At 34.4% G+C, this 17,849-nt stretch overlaps 1 protein-coding gene and 1 pseudogene across 3 annotated transcripts in view; both read right to left on the bottom strand.

Annotated features, from left to right (window-relative positions):
- ROCK1 (Rho associated coiled-coil containing protein kinase 1) overlaps positions 1–17,849 on the bottom strand; it is a 138,793-nt gene that overhangs the window by 38,788 nt on the left and 82,156 nt on the right. For 2 of the 3 annotated variants that reach the window (XM_077900212.1, XM_077900210.1), the window contains exons 12-18: positions 17,091–17,179; positions 14,796–14,844; positions 8,157–8,292; positions 6,815–6,906; positions 6,449–6,695; positions 2,554–2,660; positions 991–1,141 (exon numbers count right to left, since the gene is read on the bottom strand). In XM_077900212.1, coding sequence (XP_077756338.1) covers positions 991–1,141; positions 2,554–2,660; positions 6,449–6,695; positions 6,815–6,906; positions 8,157–8,292; positions 14,796–14,844; positions 17,091–17,179 — 871 coding nt within the window. The remainder of the gene's footprint in view (positions 1–990; positions 1,142–2,553; positions 2,661–6,448; positions 6,696–6,814; positions 6,907–8,156; positions 8,293–14,795; positions 14,845–17,090; positions 17,180–17,849) is intronic. The other variant, XM_077900211.1, reaches the window with a different exon arrangement.
- LOC144315123 (ribosome biogenesis protein BRX1 homolog pseudogene) lies at positions 8,767–10,073 on the bottom strand (annotated as a pseudogene).

The raw sequence follows: 17,849 nt of genomic DNA on the forward strand, positions 1-17,849 counted from the left end.
TTTGAAATAGGAGAAAAACTCACCTAAAAGTGGAATAATAAAGAAATGGCACAGGAAGTTTGAGAACAGAAATAAAAGTCTGAGAGAAGGATAGTGAGTGATATATTAAAAATTGACAGCTCAACTGAGGATGGAGTTAATGCCATGGGCTAACCCCCATCTAAAGAACTACTTGAATGAACAAAGTAGTTGGTTGGTCTGATCTAAGGTTGTGTTTAGAGGCGTATACAGCACAGTGGAAATACAAAGGAATTAGAAAATTGAGGCTAGAAAGCAAAAAAGCAGATGAACCAACGGACAATGAGTTCCAGAATAGATCAGGAAGAAAATAAAGGGCTAAAGAGGGATCCCTGGGTGGCGAAGGGGGATCCCTGGGTGGCGCAGCGGTTTGGTGCCTGCCTTTGGCCCAAGGCGCGATCCTGGAGACCCGGGATCGAATCCCACATCGGGCTCCAGCTGCATGGAGCCTGCTTCTCCCTCTGCCTGTGTCTCTGCCTCTCTCTCTCTCTCTCTGTGACTATCATAAATAAATAAAAATAAAAATAAAAAAAATAAATATTAAAAAAAAAAAAAGGGCTAAAGAAATTGGAAGCAAAAAGATTCCACTGAGATTTATAGGGAATGGAGGGAAACAGAGTTAGGAAAATAGAAGGTGAAACTGAAAAAAATGGAAGGTATTAGGGTACATGGTACATGGGGTACATGCTTTCAGTTCAGGTCATAATCTCAGGGTTTTGAGATGGAGCTCCATACTCAGCAGGGAGTCTGCTTGAGACTCTCTCCCTCTGCCTCCCTCTAAAATAAATAAATAAATCTTAAAAAAAAGAAGGTATCAAAAGAGCAAAACAGAGAAGTATCTTTTTAATAGATCATAATTTATAATTTTAAAGCATTTATACCATTATAAAAAGAAATTTTAAACAAAATCAATTTTTTGGTGGGCATTATTTAAAAACTAATTATGTAGAAAATATTAAAACTGACACTTACCACACATTGCAACAGACTTTGCTTCTTCAATAGATTGATGTTTGTCAGTTAAACGAGCTTTGGTTACTTTATGTTCATTCACCTCTTGTTCTAGCCGTTGTTGTAATGATTTAAGCTTATAGTTTAAATCTATCTCTAAATTATTCTTTTCCTGTAAAATGAAAATGAATTCCATAATACACTATGCAAAAGACACATTATTAAATATTACATTACTTAATATTCTATAAGACATAATATATGAATCACATAGACCTGAAATGTGACACTATACTTAAATATTTATATGTACAACATAATTTTTTCATACTTTCTTGTATATTTCATATTATTTATAATGTCTTACTTTAAAAATCATGATAAGCACATATAATTAAAAGCAAAATATCACTCCTCCCTCCCCCAGGTTGTGGTGGCAGCTATATTCAGATGTTTCACTGCTAGGATCAGAAATGAACAGGACAATTCTTTAGTTCATTAAAAAATTTTTGCTGCCACTTTATTTTTTTTTTTTTATTTTATTTTTTTAAGATATTTATTTATTTATTTATGATAGTCACAGAGAGAGAGAGAGGCAGAGACACAGGCAGAGGGAGAAGCAGGCTCCATGCCGGGAGCCTGACGTGGGATTCGATCCCGGGTCTCCAGGATCGTGCCCTTGGCCAAAGGCAGGCGCCAAACCGCTGCGCCATCCAGGGATCCCTTGCTGCCACTTTAAAAAAATTTAAGTTTAGATTTAAATCTATATTAATCTACATTAAATTACAATTAAATTAAATCTACACCTAGATTTACACTGCCTTGAGCAAAGGACAAGCCAAAATGTATTCCATTTCTGCTTGGGTGTATCTTCTACTCTTGCATCTTTCATCCTACATCCACATTTACATCAGGCTTAGATATACTACTCTGATTATCACAAAACATGTCCAAAGGACAAGATAAGTGGTACATTTTCTCATTTATCTGAGGATCTAGAAAACCTATATTTCAGGGAGAAAACGAAAATGTGAGAGCTAGATCTGCATACTACTTACTCCTTTTCTAGATCTACTTACTCCTTTTCTTAGAAAAGTAAGGACAGAGGATAACAATGACAACTCTGATGGGTGAGAAAACTATATGCAAAAGCCAAACACACATACTCTTTTCTATTTTGCTTTTACAATAAAATGGAAAAAGCATACATGGTCTGCCATATATCTGTCCTTTGTTTTCCTTTCTCATAAGGTTAGTAATAAGGTTCAGCACCTTCATCTTACCCAAGTATAAAAATGTGGGGGAAAAATTCTACATGAGAAGATATTTCTGAACTAAAGTAATTTGTGATGATCAGATAATATCAAACATCTAGTACCCTTCAAAGTTAAAAACAAACAAAAGACAAAATAAGTATTAAATAAGACACACATATACCCCCACAAAATAATCACCAACCATAAAAACTTTTAGAAATACAAGTATATAAACATTAGGAATGAATGCTATTTTATAAAAACACATTATAATATTTGATAGCCAGTACACAACATCTCATAATTGGTACTATGTTAAATCATTTACCTTTTCCGAGTGATTAAGCAAGTCCTGAGCTTCTTTCCTTTCTCCCTCCACTCTTTCAAGATTATGTTTGAGATGCTTCACCTCCTCTTGTAAGGATGTAATTCGAGCTATCAAGTGAGAAGAATGTTCAAGTCACAAAGTTATCCAAAGAAAAGTCTGTTTTCCTTTTTTCAGCATGATCATTAAGGTAAAGAAGTTTTAGGGGCACTTGGATAGCTCAGTTGGTTAAGTATCAGACTCTTGGTATTGGTTCAGATCATGATCTCAGGGTCATGAGACTGAACCCCAAGATAGGCTCCACGGGCTGAGTTGGCTTGTCTCTCCCACTGCTCCCCTGAAACTCCTTATGAACCATAAAAGATTAATGTAGAAACTAAGTTCTTTTTTTACTATGATGCATCTTTGTATGCATGTTGAACCTCATATAAGCTGCATGCATTTTTAAATGCATGAGTTTTGATGCACAATTAAAAACTAAACCTTAAAGGGAGCACTGAAAAAGGATAAACATCAATAAAGCATGCTATAAATTTTCCTAATTTCACCAATATCTAAAAATCAGATTCAGTTAAAACCACTATTGATGAACATATGGATGATGTTTTCTTCCTTAAAAGTAAAAGCACTTCAAAGCGCAGTCATATCCAGAAGATAACAGACTTAATTTTAAAATTGGAATAATAAGTAAGAGTCACCTATTCTAATCTTCTTGGTTTATAGATACAGAAGGCAGATGAAATGACTTTCACATAGGTAATAAGCTTTACATAAAACAGCCTAAAGGGGTGCCTTCCTGGGTGGTGCAGTCAGTTGAACATCCAATCTTGGTTTCCACGGGGGTCATGGTCTCAGGGTCTTAGGACCCAGACTGCCTTGGGCTCTGTGACCCGCACAGAGTCTGCTTGGGACTCTCTCACTGTCACTCCCCCTACACGGTTTCTCTCTCAAACAAATAAATAAATCTTAAAAAAAAAAAAAATGCCTAGAGAAGCAATGTAAGGAAGTCAAATATGCAGCTTTTAAAGTATATAGGAGGTTACTTTCTTGATTATATTCAGATCTATTTTAAGCCTACTCCCTGAGAAATAAGATTGCACAACACTCCTCAGCTAAAAACCAACGGGAGATCCTAATTTCTGTTTCCATAGTCACAAAAACTGACCCTAACCTCTCTCCACAGTATTATAGCTAATCATCAAGCCCCATGAGGCCCTAAACTATGTTCCCATCCTGTGACTAAGGTTAAAAGGACTACCCCTCCCCCAACTTTCCCCTGAGAGATCTGGCAACTTCCCTGTATATCTGTTTTGATTAGGTAGTATGGATGCTGTTGCTAATAGGAATAGAAAACAGAAAAATACGTGAGAAGCTGGCAAAGGAAGGCATCTTTTTGAAAACAAATTATTTGTATTACCATTACCAAAACTGTTCCTTCACTATTAGTTACATTCAATCTTTTTCCTTTTAGATTCATAAAGACTGCTGATATCTGTAGTTCAAACCTTCCCACGTACCTAATTCTTTATTTGTAATGGGATTCTATTTCTGTAATTGAGTTTCTATTTCTGCCAACAATGTACAAAGAATTCCCAGGTTTTAATAGTGATAATCTTTTCTCTGGATTAGTACTACTTTGAGCAAGTATTTTGTGAATTAGGCATGTTTTAAAATTAAGTTTTCAGTAATCCAGCTGTAAAATTGGAAATACCACATTACTGACCTCATAAGGGTGCCTGTCAGAGTGAAGAAATTACAACATGATAGAAAACAGGCATTATTCTGGAAGAGAAAAAAACCACTTCCAGTTTCACCAAGGTCATTTTCTTTCTTTCTTTTCTCTGAGAGAGAGAGTGTGCATACGCGAGGGGAAGGAGCAGAAATAAAGAGAGAATCTCAAGCAGGCTCCAGGTCCAGTGCAGAGCCCAACACAGGACTTGATCTGATGACCTGAAACTGTAACGTGAGTGAAAATCAAGAGGCAGAGGCTTAACTGACTGAGTCATGCAGGTGCCCAAGATCATTTTATTTGAACTGTATGATTAAAAATATATTACTTTATACTTAAAAATGATTAATATGGTAAATATTTTAGGCACAATTAAAAATAAACTTTTAGGGGATCCCTGGGTGGCGCAGCGGTTTGGCGCCTGCCTTTGGCCCAGGGCGCGATCCTGGAGACCCGGGATCGAATCCCACATCAGGCTCCCGGTGCATGGAGCCTGCTTCTCCCTCTGCCTGTGTCTCTGCCTCTCTCTCTCTCTCTCTCTCTCTCTGTGACTATCATAAATTAAAAATATATATATATATATATAAATAAACTTTTAAAAACTATCTTCCAGTGATAAACAAAAGTTGGTATACACACACAATGGAATATTATTCATCCTTAAAAAGGAAGAAAAATTCATTTTTTTTAAATTTGGATTTTTTAAACTGAAGTATAATTATAGTGTTACAATAGTGGCAGGTATACAATACAATGATTCTACAACACTATACATTACTAATGTGCTCATTGGTTAAGTGTGCTTTTAATCCCCTCACCTACATTACCCATCTCTTCCTGGCAACCATCAGTTTGTTCTCTGTATTTAAGTGCCTATTTTTTGTCTCTTTTTGGTTTTTTCATTTGTTTCTTAAATCCCACACATGAATGTAATCATATGGTATTTGTCTTTCTCTGACTGACTTACTTCAATTAGTGTTATACTCTCTAGGTCTATTCATCTTGTCCCGAATAGCAAGATCCCATTCTTTTTTATGGCTGAGTAATTATTCCTGTGTGTGTGTGTGTGTGTGTGTGTGTGTACATACACCATTCATCTATGGAGGGTCACTTGGGTTAGTTACTTCCATACCTTGGCTATTCTGAATGTTGCAATAAATATAGGGGCACATACATCTGTTTCAAATTAGTGTTTTTATATTCTATGGGTAAATACCCAGTAGTAAAATTATTGGATCACATAGTAATTTTATTTTTTTCTCTTCTTCTTTTTAAGATTTATTTATTTTAGAGAGAGAGCAAGTGAGCAAGCACAGGGGAGGGGGATGGGCAAAGGGAGGGGGAAGGATAGCGGAGATAGAGAAAGAGAATCCCAAGAAGACTCCCTGCTAAGTGTGTGCTTGACTCAGGGCTTGGTCCTATGAGTCTGAGATCATGACCTGAGCCAAAATCAAGAGGCAGATGCTTAACTGGCTGAGCACCCAGGTGCCCCTAGTAATTCTATGTTTAATTTTTTGAGGAACCTCCATAATGTTTTCCACAGTGGCTGCACCAATTTGCATTCCCACCAAAGGTGGGAGGTGCAGGAGGAATCCTTTATCTCCACATCTAAAAAAGAAGAAAATTCTGATACCTGCTACAACATGGATGAATCTTGAAGACATTATGCTAAGAGGAATAACACAGATACAAAAGGATAAATACTGGGATGCCTTGGTGGCTCAGTGGTTGAGCGTCTGTCTGCCTTTGGCCCAGGGCATGATCTCGGGATCTGGGATGGAGTCCCACGTCTGGCTCCTTGTGGAGAGCCTGCTTCTCACTCTGCCTATGTCTTTGTCTCTTTCTCTCTCTCTCGATGTCTCTCATGAATAAATAAATAAAATCTTAAAAAAAAAAGGATAAATATTGTATGAATCCTTTTTTATGAGACAGTCAAATTAATAGAGTAGAATGGTGGTTACAAGGGGCTGGAAGGAATGGATAATGGGAGTTTTTATTTACTAGGTATAGTTTTAATGTGGGATGATAAAAAAATGTTCTGGACATGGATAGTGATGGTTACACAAAAATGTGATTGGACTTTATGCCATTAAACTGTACACTTAAAATGGCTAAAACAGTAAATTTTATGTTATATATATTTTACTCACAATAACAAAAAAATATTACCTTGAAGGTCTCCAATCATCTCAGAATCATGACCTCTGTCTCTTCGTTCAGCTTCTAATACAGCCTGCAGCTGGTAATAGTCCTTGTCCATCTGTGTCTTGGAATTCTCTAAAATTCTGTTTCTCTCTTGCAATTCTCTGTTCAGAGATTCTAGCTGACTAACTGACTTACTCATTTCTGTGTGGCTCTTCCTTAATCTTACAGCTGTGTCTGATTCTGTCCTAAGTAAGTCATTGGCTTCTTCTAGCTATTTAAAAAAAATAATAATAAAAAATAAATTAAAGAGCAAGAAAACAGGTTTTTGGCCAAAATACAAACTTATTTTAATAAATCATAGTTAAAGAAAATCTTATTCCAAAAGCTTACCTGTTTTTGTAATTGTGCAAGTTTCTCATTAGCAAGCTGTGAATTCTGATTTACTTTTTTTAAGTCTTCCAACTGATCCTTTAATGTAGAAACTAGAAAATGAAAGGAAAAATGTAGAAATTAGGAAGTTATAATAGAGAAAACATATAAATCTCTTTTAAAAAATGAAATTTAGTCTTAGACCGCAGTCAGCTATATTAGGTCCACTCCCAAAGCCAAATTTCATCATGGAAGTACATACATTTAAATTCAAGAAAAAGTACAGCATTATTTTATAATACAGAATATAAAAGGTTTCCAGTGTTGTAATATTTCAAATCCTTTTATTCCCTTAATAAGGTGAAAACGCTATAAAGCCAGTTTTATTAGCAGTATTTATTTTGAATAGCACAAATCTTTGCATAGTTCAATATGTGAAAAATGGGTCACAATTCAAAAGGTACCAAATGGTATAGAATAAGCCTTCCTTTCGCTAGGGTCTGTGAGTCTCTCTGGGTCTCCTCTCCAAGCAACAATTATAACTTAAGATAGTGTATACCCAATACATAAAAACAGAAATATTAATAGATAAATGTTTTCACCAGCACATTTATATACACATACACATCCTTAAGCATATCTAGACAAGCACCCTTGTTTTAATCAATTTGTACTTTGGGGATTCCTGGATGGCTCAATGGATTAGCTCCTGCCTTTGGCCCAGGGCGTGATTCTAGAGTCCCGGGATTGGGTCCCACATCAGGCTCCCTGCATGGAGCCTGCTTCTCCCTCTGCCTGTGTCTCTGCCTGTCTCTTTCTCTGTGTCTCTCATGAATAAATAAATAAAATCTTAAAAAAAACCCACAACAATTTGTAGTTTTATTTCACTTAAAGATTCATCTTAAACATAATGCTACAAATATCTTGTTTTTTAACAGTGAGCATGTGCACAAGTGCATACATAAAATAAATTCCTAGAAATGAAATCACTAGATCAAAGGGTATAGAAAACTATTTTAAATGTATTTCTAACACTAGTATTAAAACACATGAAATTTTAGTTAATAGTTCTCAAATGGTTGCCTGTAAGATAGAAGTACCTAGAGAGCTTATAGAAAATACCAAGGCCCAGGCCACATGTCTAGATCATTAAAATTAGAATTTCCGGGCCTTAGGCATTAGTAGTCTCTAAAGCTTCCCAAGAGATTTCAATATGCACACAGGGATGAAAATCACTTTTGTAGCTAAAACATTACTACTGACTTCATAGACCCTAAATTTTTAAGACAACTTCATGACAAAAACCTCAAGGATAGTGTTAAGACAGAAATTCCAGTGCTCTTCAAAAGTAATAACAATTTACCTTCATTTTCTACATTCCTTCTTTTCTCATTTTCCTGTTCTGCTTTTCTCTGGTACTCATTAATTCTATGCTGTAGCAACATTTTCTCCTTCTCAATCTGAGACACTGTAGATTCTAGGTTTCTTCTTTGATTCCCCTGAAAACATAATGATATAAGTTACCGTTGCAATTAAACTCTTCATGTATTTAGAGGAATACTGTGTTCTTTAAAAATAAAACACACAGAAACTTAGGATAGATTTTTTTGTTTCAAAATCAGAAAGTACCTGCTAATGACAATTTCTAAGAATAGAATTAGCATGCCTTATAAGAAGATAGAATCCCCTTATTCAAACTAGATATGGAAAATTTTCAGATTTTTAAATCCATGAATATAAAAAACCCTATGAATCTTATTAGAGAGCTGCTTTATTAGTTTAAGATGACCAGATTGCATTATATTACCAATATTTTGGTTTATTTATAATCCTAAATTAAATATATAAATATGAAAGATAATTATTACACATTTGACAATTAAATGATATAAACTCAAATGGTACCAAATGCTAGTGTGTGTAGTAAGTTCACTAGTCCCTGTGTCTCTCCGCCCTTTTTTTGAAGCCACGAATTTTAATTTGGTTTTTCTCTGTCTTAAATACCACACTAATGAGATGTAAGATAGTCCTGGATAACAAAAAAGTATTTACACACTGAATACAAAATAAATATAAAATTACTGAAAAGTTAGTTATCCACTGATTCATTTTGCATTGCCACTCTTCATCTTCTGTTTCATTTTTCTTTGCCTTTTGAAAATCCCTTTCTTTCTTGCCTTCAAATCCCCTTTCGGCTCTGGTTTTACCCACTGTATTTCTATTGGCTTTTCCTCAGCTGGTATAACAAAAACATCTGCAGTGGGATCATGTGGAAGAATAAGAATAGTCTTTGGTCCTTTCTTTTTCATTTTCTGTGCATCTTTCACTTGTTGCTTCTCTTGGTATTTTGCAGCTGTGATGATCTTATGACACATTGATGCATGTTTGGTGACTGGTAGTGAGGATTTTCATATAAAGTTGGTCCTCCAAAACTTCCCTGGAAAATCTTTATGAGATTTAAGACAAAACGAGGTCCTATTTCTACAAGAGCAGCATCTTCTTCTATGATCTGAGAATTCCGAAACCATATCCTATTATCCAAAATGGTGAAAGTAATAAACAATTGGTCCACAAATGGTTGGATTTTGGGATGATACCGTGATGTACTAAAGATCTGAATTAAGAGTTCTTTTAATAAAGCATAATGTGGTAATTCATCAAAAGCAGGGTAAATGACAAAAGGGGCCAAGAACCTTTCAGTTTCCAGTCATCTTTAGCTCAGCTAGGGTATCAATGTTTTGAACAAGGAATTTAGCAGATGGTCCATGAGGTGAAATTTGAAAGCCACATATAGAGATCCTGTTTTTTCTTAGCTTCAAAATAGATATATTTACTGCAGTTTTTCATTTCACAAACCTCATTAATGACAATGTCTTTATGCTCCACTTTTGTATCTGCTTTAGAATGAGGCATCAACATTCTCAAATCTTGCATTAAATGCCTTATTCTGAAATTTATTCCTCTGGAAGAAAAGATGAGAATCTGTTCCATTTTTCCACTTGCCCTTGCAAACGGGGCCTGGGATATGGTCTTTCTCCTCTTCCTCCGCCTCTTCTGCCATGTTGCGCAGCTTAGCTGGCTGCTTGGAATCTTTTTCATTCCTTCTTGGTTTTTTCGCCTGAACCGCCAAGCCTCCACAAAGCTTCCTCTTGGTCGCCGCCATCTTGCCTGGTTGTCCCATGTCTCCCTTAATCCTCTTCTTGTCTCAACAACCTACCTTTTCTAAAATGTTCTGTGTATCTCCCTACTAATGCATATTAAAAAATAATGAAGGAAATACTTTAGAGAATGAAATCACACGAGAGGGGAGAGTTAAAAAAAAAATACCCAACCAAATCTTCACAACTTAAAAATTTACATTGTTTCTGAGTTATCACTTCCCACATACTTTGCTTTTGATGCTTCATTTTTATCTTTAAGATTCCACACTAGGAAAATCTCCTGTATAGTATTTTTCTGGGCTTTCCCATCACTAAGCGGAACTCTTGTTTTAAATAAGATGCTGTTATATTCAGTAAAACTTACAGAGATCATCCAAGATCTTTCCAATTCTAAGATTTTATCATTCTAACTTTAATTTTTTCAATTTTTAAAATTGGAATAATTATACATTTCAGGAGGCTGCAAAGACAGTACTAAGAGGTTTCATGTTTTTTCCACTCAGTTTCCCCTATTAGATACATTTTTATGTAACAATAGTACAGTAACAAAATCAGAAAATTGATATTGCTAGGTGTATGTAGTAATGTTATTTTATCTCATGGGTAGATTTACATAACCACCACCACCACAGTCAAGATACAGAACTGTGGGAAGCCCGGGTGGCTCAGTGGTTTAGCACCACCTTAAGCCCAGGGCATGATCCTGGGGACCCGGGATCAAGTCCCACATGGGGACGGACCCCTGTATGGAGTCTGCTTCTCCTTCTGCCTGTGTCTCTGCCTCTCTCTGTCTCTCATGAATAAATAAAATCTTAAAAAAAAAAATACAGAACTCTTCCATCAGCACAATGATCACTTTCCAGCCAGCCACTACTTATAGCTGCACACATCACCCTTCTCCCACCACCCAATGGTGGTGTCCAATGGTGGTTGTTCCAAGGCAACCAATGATATGTCCTTCATCTGTATAATTTTGTCATTTTTGGAAAACATATAAATGGAATAACACAGCATGCCTTTTAGGATTGGCTTTTAACACTCAATATAATGCCAATGAGATCCATCCAAGTTGTGTGTTATCAATAGTTCGTGCCTTTTTGTTGCGGAGTAGTATTAACTCCATGGTATAGATATATCAAACTTGGTTCAACCATTCACCTATTGTAGGACATTTTGGTTATTTCTAGTTTTTGGCTCTTACAAATAAGGCTACTGTGAACAGTAGTATATAGGTTTTTTGAGGATATAAGTTTTCATTTTTTTCTGGGATAAATGCCCAATAGTACAATTACTGGGTTACCTGGTAGCTGCATGCTTAATATTTCAGGAAACTGCCAAAATCTTTTCCAGACTGACTGTACAATTTTACATTCCCATCTATAATGTATGAGTGACCCAGTTTCCCTATATTCTTGCCAGTTTTGGTACTGATGCTATTTTTTATTCTACTTGCTCTAATGATTATAAAGTGATATCTCATTGTGGTTTTAATTTGCATTTCCCTCATGGTTAATGATGTTGATCATCTTTTCAGTGCTTGTTATCCACTCTGAAGAACGGTACATGTCCTCTGCAGTTTTCACATAGGATTATTTACTTACTGATGAGCTTTAGAGTTCTTTAAATAATCTAAATAGAGTCCTTTGTGAGATATGTACTTTGCAAATAATTTTTTTCCAGTCTGTATTTTGTCATTTCATCAGCGTCTTTCACAGAACACTGTTAATTCTGAAAAAATCTAATTTGTTGTATTATTTTCCTTATGTGCATCATGTTTGTATGTCATGTCTAACTAAGAACTTTTCAAATCCCAAGCTGTTAAGTAACAAAATTTTCATAAATGAAGGGTACTGATCTATGGTTTTCTTTGTAGTACTCTCTCCGTTAGATTTGGTTATCTGGGTAATTCTAGTCTTATAAAACTCAGTGGGAAATGTTCCCTTCTTTTATATAAACTGGAAGAGATAGTGTAGATTAGTATGAATTCGCCTTAAAATGCTTGGTAACACTCTAGTAAAACCACCTGGTCCTGGAGATTACTTTTTGGGAAGCTTTTATTTTTTTAAAAGATTTATTTATTCGAGAAAAAGAAAGTATGCATGTGTGCGTGCAAGCGCAGGGGAGAGGCAGAAGGAGAGAATCTTCAAGCAGACTGCCCTCCCCATTGAGCACAGAGTCCCATGTGGGGGTTCAATCCCATGACCCATGAGATCATAACCTGAATTGAAGAGTCAGATGCTTAACTCACTGAACTACCCAGACACCGCTATTCTGGGGAAACTTGTAAATATGCATCCATTTTAATAGTTATATAGGACTATTCAAATAATCTAATTTCACATTGTGTAAACTGTGGTAGTTCCTACTTTTGGAAGAACTAGTCCATTTCACCTAAATTTCACATTTACACGTTAAGGGTTGTTTGTGGTATTCCTTTATGATCCTTTTGATTATCTATAGGGATTTTAGTGAATATGCCTGCCCTGTTTTATTCTTGATACTGAACATTTGTGTCCTCTTTTTTTATCAATTTTACTAGAGGTCTGTCAATTTTCTAAACACCTGGCTTTTTGTTTTCATTGATTTTCTTCTATTGCTTTTATTTTCAATTCCATTGATCTCTGCTTTCATCTTTATTTTCCCTTCCCCCTTCTTGCTTTGGGTTTATATTGCTCTTCTGAGTTCTTGAGGTAGGAGCTTAGATGATTGATTTGAGATTTTTCATCATTTTTTTTTATAATGTGTGTCTTTAATGTATAAATTTCCCTTAGAGCCACTATGTCAGCTGCATCCCACAAATTTTTATGTTTTATTTTCACTGTTCAAGTTTTTTTTTTTAAAGATTAAGAACCACAACTTATTTTATTATTGAGGTATAGTCGACACACAATGTTATGTTAGTTTTAGGTAAATAACACAGCAATTCAACAGTTCCATACATTGCTAAAGGCTCACCATGTACTCCAATATCCAACAGCATACATTTTATCTTCAGGACATTTATTTTATAACTGAAGTTTGTACCTCTTAATCCTTTTCACTTACTTCACCTATATCCCCGCAACTATTAGTTTGTTCTCTGTATTTAAGAGCCCATTTTTTGTTTGTTTTGTAGATTCCATATATAACTGAAATTATATAGTATCTGTGTTTCTCTGTCTGCCTTATTTCACTTAGCATAAAACCTTCTGGGACTATGTATGTTGCTGCAAATAGCAAGATTTCATTCTTTTTTATATGCCATAACTCTAACATAACTTTGAGGGGGCGCCTGGGTAGCTCAGTCTGCTTCTCTCCCTCTCCCTCTGACTCTCCCCCTGCTCATACTTTCCCTCTCAAATTAACAAATAAACCTTAAAAAACCCATAACTTTATGAAACATAATTAACATTCCAACATATTCTTTTAGTCCCCTTAAGACTTCTCTTTGACCTATGGATTATTTAGAACTCTGTTGTTTAGTTTCCATATATTTGCAGATTTGCCCAATATCTGTTAGTCATTCTAGTTTGATGACATTTTGGTCAGAGAACACACTCTATGATTTTAATTTTTTTCTTTCTGGTAGAAGTTTGCTCAGAACATAGTCTGTGTTGGTATGTATTACTTGAGTGCTTAAGAAAAATGTTTATTTTGCTAGGTTTTTTTTGGGTTGAAGGTTCTAGAATTGTTAAACAGATCTTGTTGGTTGATGGTGCGATTGGGTTCCGTTTGCTGATTTTCTGTCTATAGAGTGATATTGAAGTTTCTAACAATAATTGTGGATTTCTCTATCTTTTCAGTTTTATCAGCTTTTACTTCACATATTTTGTAACTCTGCTACTTGGTAGATACAAATTTATGAATGCTATGTCTTCTTACTGGATTGATCTTAACTTAAAATCTAGCATACCAGAATTTCATCTATGTTTTAGAAATTAAATATCCAAAGCTGAGGATTTGCAAGATGGATTTCTTATATACTTAGAGCTAAATAAATATTGCTAAGTACACAATGACCAATGGCAAGTTGGTGAACTATTATATATATTTGTATTACATGGGTATGTATGTAAATGTATGTATTATATGTGTATGCATATCAAAAGCTACAAATGAAAAAAACAAAAAATCATTGACAAATACTATTCCTTAAGGGAAGAGAATTTTAAGACAGAACAAAAACCACTAGAAAGATTAAATGTAAAAAAAAAAAAAAAAACAAAGAAAAAAGAAACAAAGGAAGTATTCAATAAGGCTATAGAAAGTATGTTTCTTTTTAGGGTATTCTTCATACACACAGTAGAAAGATATTATAAACTTGATCAAAATGAAGATGATGTATATTTGCAAATAAACATCTGAATCATAAATGTTTCCCTGATAATAAAAGCCTCCTGCTAGATGACCACGGAAAACATGAGTAATTCTAAAATCAATCATTTCCCATTTGATTACATAAAATTATGTTAATGTCAGTCCTTTAAAAAGGACTTTTTTTTTTTTACCATTTAATATATTCCTCTTTCCTCTTTGTCTCTTTCTGCTGTAGTTCCAGATCTCATTTGATTCTCTCGCTTCTCACTTTTCAAATGTTAAGAACCAGTGAAATAAAATTTATGTACTAATATTTCAACGTGGTTTTAGAATAAAAGGATATACACAAAGGAAACTAAAGTATAATCTAATCTGTATCACTTAAACCTGCAGATCCTAAGGGAGGCTTTCATTATAGATCTTTGACTCTGTTCTGTATTTTAGTCTATAAAAAGTTCAAATGCAATTTTCTTAGAAAACAAAACAATCTAAAAGACGAAAAAATTCTCAAAAAGGAAAACTTCTGATTAGAAAACAAAAAGTACCTCTTCATCCAATTCTTTCATTATCTTGTCTAGTTTTATGTTTGAAGTTCTGCAAAAACAAAAGCAATATAGATTAGAAATATGTTTATTTTTTTATTGCCCAGTGGGGGAATACCACAATCCTTATTCTTCCATCTAAACTAAGATGTCTTTACATTTTTTTGCTATGGATTCCTTTAGCAGTCTGGTGAAGCTTGTGACCTTTTCCCAGAATAACAGATTTTAGAGAATAAAATAAAATATAGGATTTTAAAAAGCCAACAATATATTAAAATTCAGTCTTAAATTTTAAAATGTATGGGGTCACCTAGATGGCTCAGTCAGTTAAGCATTCAACTTCTGATTTTAGCTCAGGACATGACCTCAGGGTCAGGAGATCAAGCCCTCTGTCGGGTTCCACACTGGGCATGGAGTCTGCTTAAGATTCCCTCTTCCACACCCTGACCCCCGGTGCTTGTGTGCTCTCTTTCTCCTTAAAATAAATAAACGTATGTTTCAGTAATATGTGTGCTTCTTTATTAATACATTAAATCACAAGATCTAGTGGCAGTAATTTCAAAGTGGTGATGAGCACAAATGATATTTAGAGAGAATTATATGAAAATATTTATGGAATCTATTAGTAAAAAAATCACAGCTACTGCTAATGTAGATTACTGCTTTTGTTCATAGTGGAAGGAATTGCTCAATTTTAGTTATAAGTTATGGAAAATACTCACTTATTCTCATCCAAATTTAAGAATCTTGAATTCTATCTATGGACCTTTTGGGGGGAGGTCCATTATCACCAGGAGATCCAGGTTAAGATCCCTGAACTCCTTCATGTAATACTAATAAACAAAAGTTAGCCTTTATACAACATTAAATAATGAAAGGTAAGGTGGCATATATAATTTAGTAAATGTACCACATAACAACCTAGTCAAAAAGTTGAGATAAATTAAAAGTGTATTATCTCCATTACAATTTGTTTTCTTTGGCTCTGAACATAACCCTAAGCTTCAAATCTGTATGTGCAATGTTTCACATGGATGCTTCATCAAATACCTCACTCAACACAAAAATGTTATTCCCTCTTCTCTACATCCTTACCCATAATACCAATTTGTTTTTACTGTAGGTGTCCCCAAGAGAGAACACAACCTAGGAATCATCCTTGGCTCATCATCCTCCCTCATTCCCATTTAGCTGAATAAATGTCAAGTGCTGCCAGCTCAACCGGACAGTTCTTTTTAAAAAAGCAAATTTGATCAGTTTTTTTAAATTTAGTTTAATAACTTTCAATGTTTTTCCATCATCTTTAGGATAAATTCCAAATTCCTTAGCTTGTCAGAACCAAAGTTCTCTATGATCTAGTTGTGTCAACCTTCCCACCCCCATCTTAGGCTGCCCTTCTTCTCCAACACGTTCCTATCATTATAGGCCTTTTGGGCCATTCCTATTTCTTCCTCAAATTGATCCCCTCCACTACCACTATCACTAGTTTAATTTTGCATGAAGAAACTTAACATATTTATTTCCATTTCCTTCCCTTATTTCCATATTTTATACTTAGAAATTCTTTTCAAATCCTGGGATCAGTTAATTATTTGCTTTATATGTAAGTATTTTTCTGAAAAAAGTTTGTACTATATATTTATGTATTTAACCTAACAGCAATGGTATGCAATGAGAATTTTACCTATTTCTTCTTTGGCTCAATCAAAAAATTGCCAGTTTTCCTAATTCCATTTGTTGAATACTAAATCTCTGTGTTACCTCTGTATTTCATTTATTCAATACCACTCACAAAAATATAAATGTATATAAAGTTATTGTTGTAGTTAATGAGTAACTCAACATCATGTCAGGTTACTGCAAATAATCTTGATCATTAGATATTTCACAAATACAGATTCTTATTAGATTTAACAATTTTAAATATTTAATAACATTTACATTTTAGAAAACACCTTATTTAATGTAAACTAATTTGCATTTTCAGTCAGCTAATTAAAATGGCAGAGAAAAGTAATAAATCAGCCATTAAGCGAATCAGCACTATAGTTTTTTAATAAAGACCACCAGGAGCAAATGCACTTTAAATATTCTGAGGATAATATGTCTATAATTAATGCCTACATAAATACTACTTTCCAGTTCTAGCCAAGACATTCTTTATTGTATATAAGCAGCAACCTCTGTATCTCCACCTCATTTCCAATTTCTTTTCAAGTGTTTTATAGATGGCAAGTTTTAAAATAAGTATGTGCTATACAACTTTAAATGTTAAAAACACATAAAATATATTCTCACCTGCATTTCTGCTCCATTTCATCTTTTAATTGCATTTCATTATGCAGCTGTTCTTCCAGCTTATAAATTGTTTTTTGCAAATTTTCCTGCTTTAATTAAAAACAAAACAAAACTCATCCTACTAAGAATATTCATATAGAACTTAAAAATAACAAGTTTGTGTTACCATTCTAAACTTGTTTAAGAAGGAGTTATTTGGTTCAATCTTAACCTTTTCCTTTCTATCTGAAACTACTATTAACTTAGTAACATTTTTTCAACACCTAGAAATATGTCAGGCACTGTGGTAGGCAATAGTAACATAAAAAATTAAGATTTGGTCCCTGTGCTCATGAAGCTAAGAATTAAACAGAGGAGTATAGAGAATAAGAGGGTGAAAAGAACCTATAATAACCCAAAAACATACACACAACTATTACAGTATAATGTGGTGATGGATAAAGTTATATAGGAGGTATTCTGAAGGACGGAAGGGGTCACATCTAATTCTGTCAAGAAAATGTAATGTTTGAGATCAGACCTACAAGATGAAGATATTTACTAAATGGAGAAGGTGGTAGAAAAAAGGCATTTTAGCCAGAATGAATGAGTCCAAAACTAGAGAAGCAGAAGAAAATACATTTTGGAAAAGGGAAGAAATCAAGTACAGGCAGAGAACAGAATATAATATAATGAATTTCATAAAATCTGAAAAGGTGAGTGAGATCACGTTTCTTGTATGCAAAAAACAGTAAGCAGTTAGATACTTCATTCAACCCA

The sequence above is a fragment of the Canis aureus genome, chromosome 6, assembly GCF_053574225.1.
Source record: "Canis aureus isolate CA01 chromosome 6, VMU_Caureus_v.1.0, whole genome shotgun sequence".
NCBI classification, from domain to species: Eukaryota; Metazoa; Chordata; class Mammalia; order Carnivora; family Canidae; genus Canis; species Canis aureus.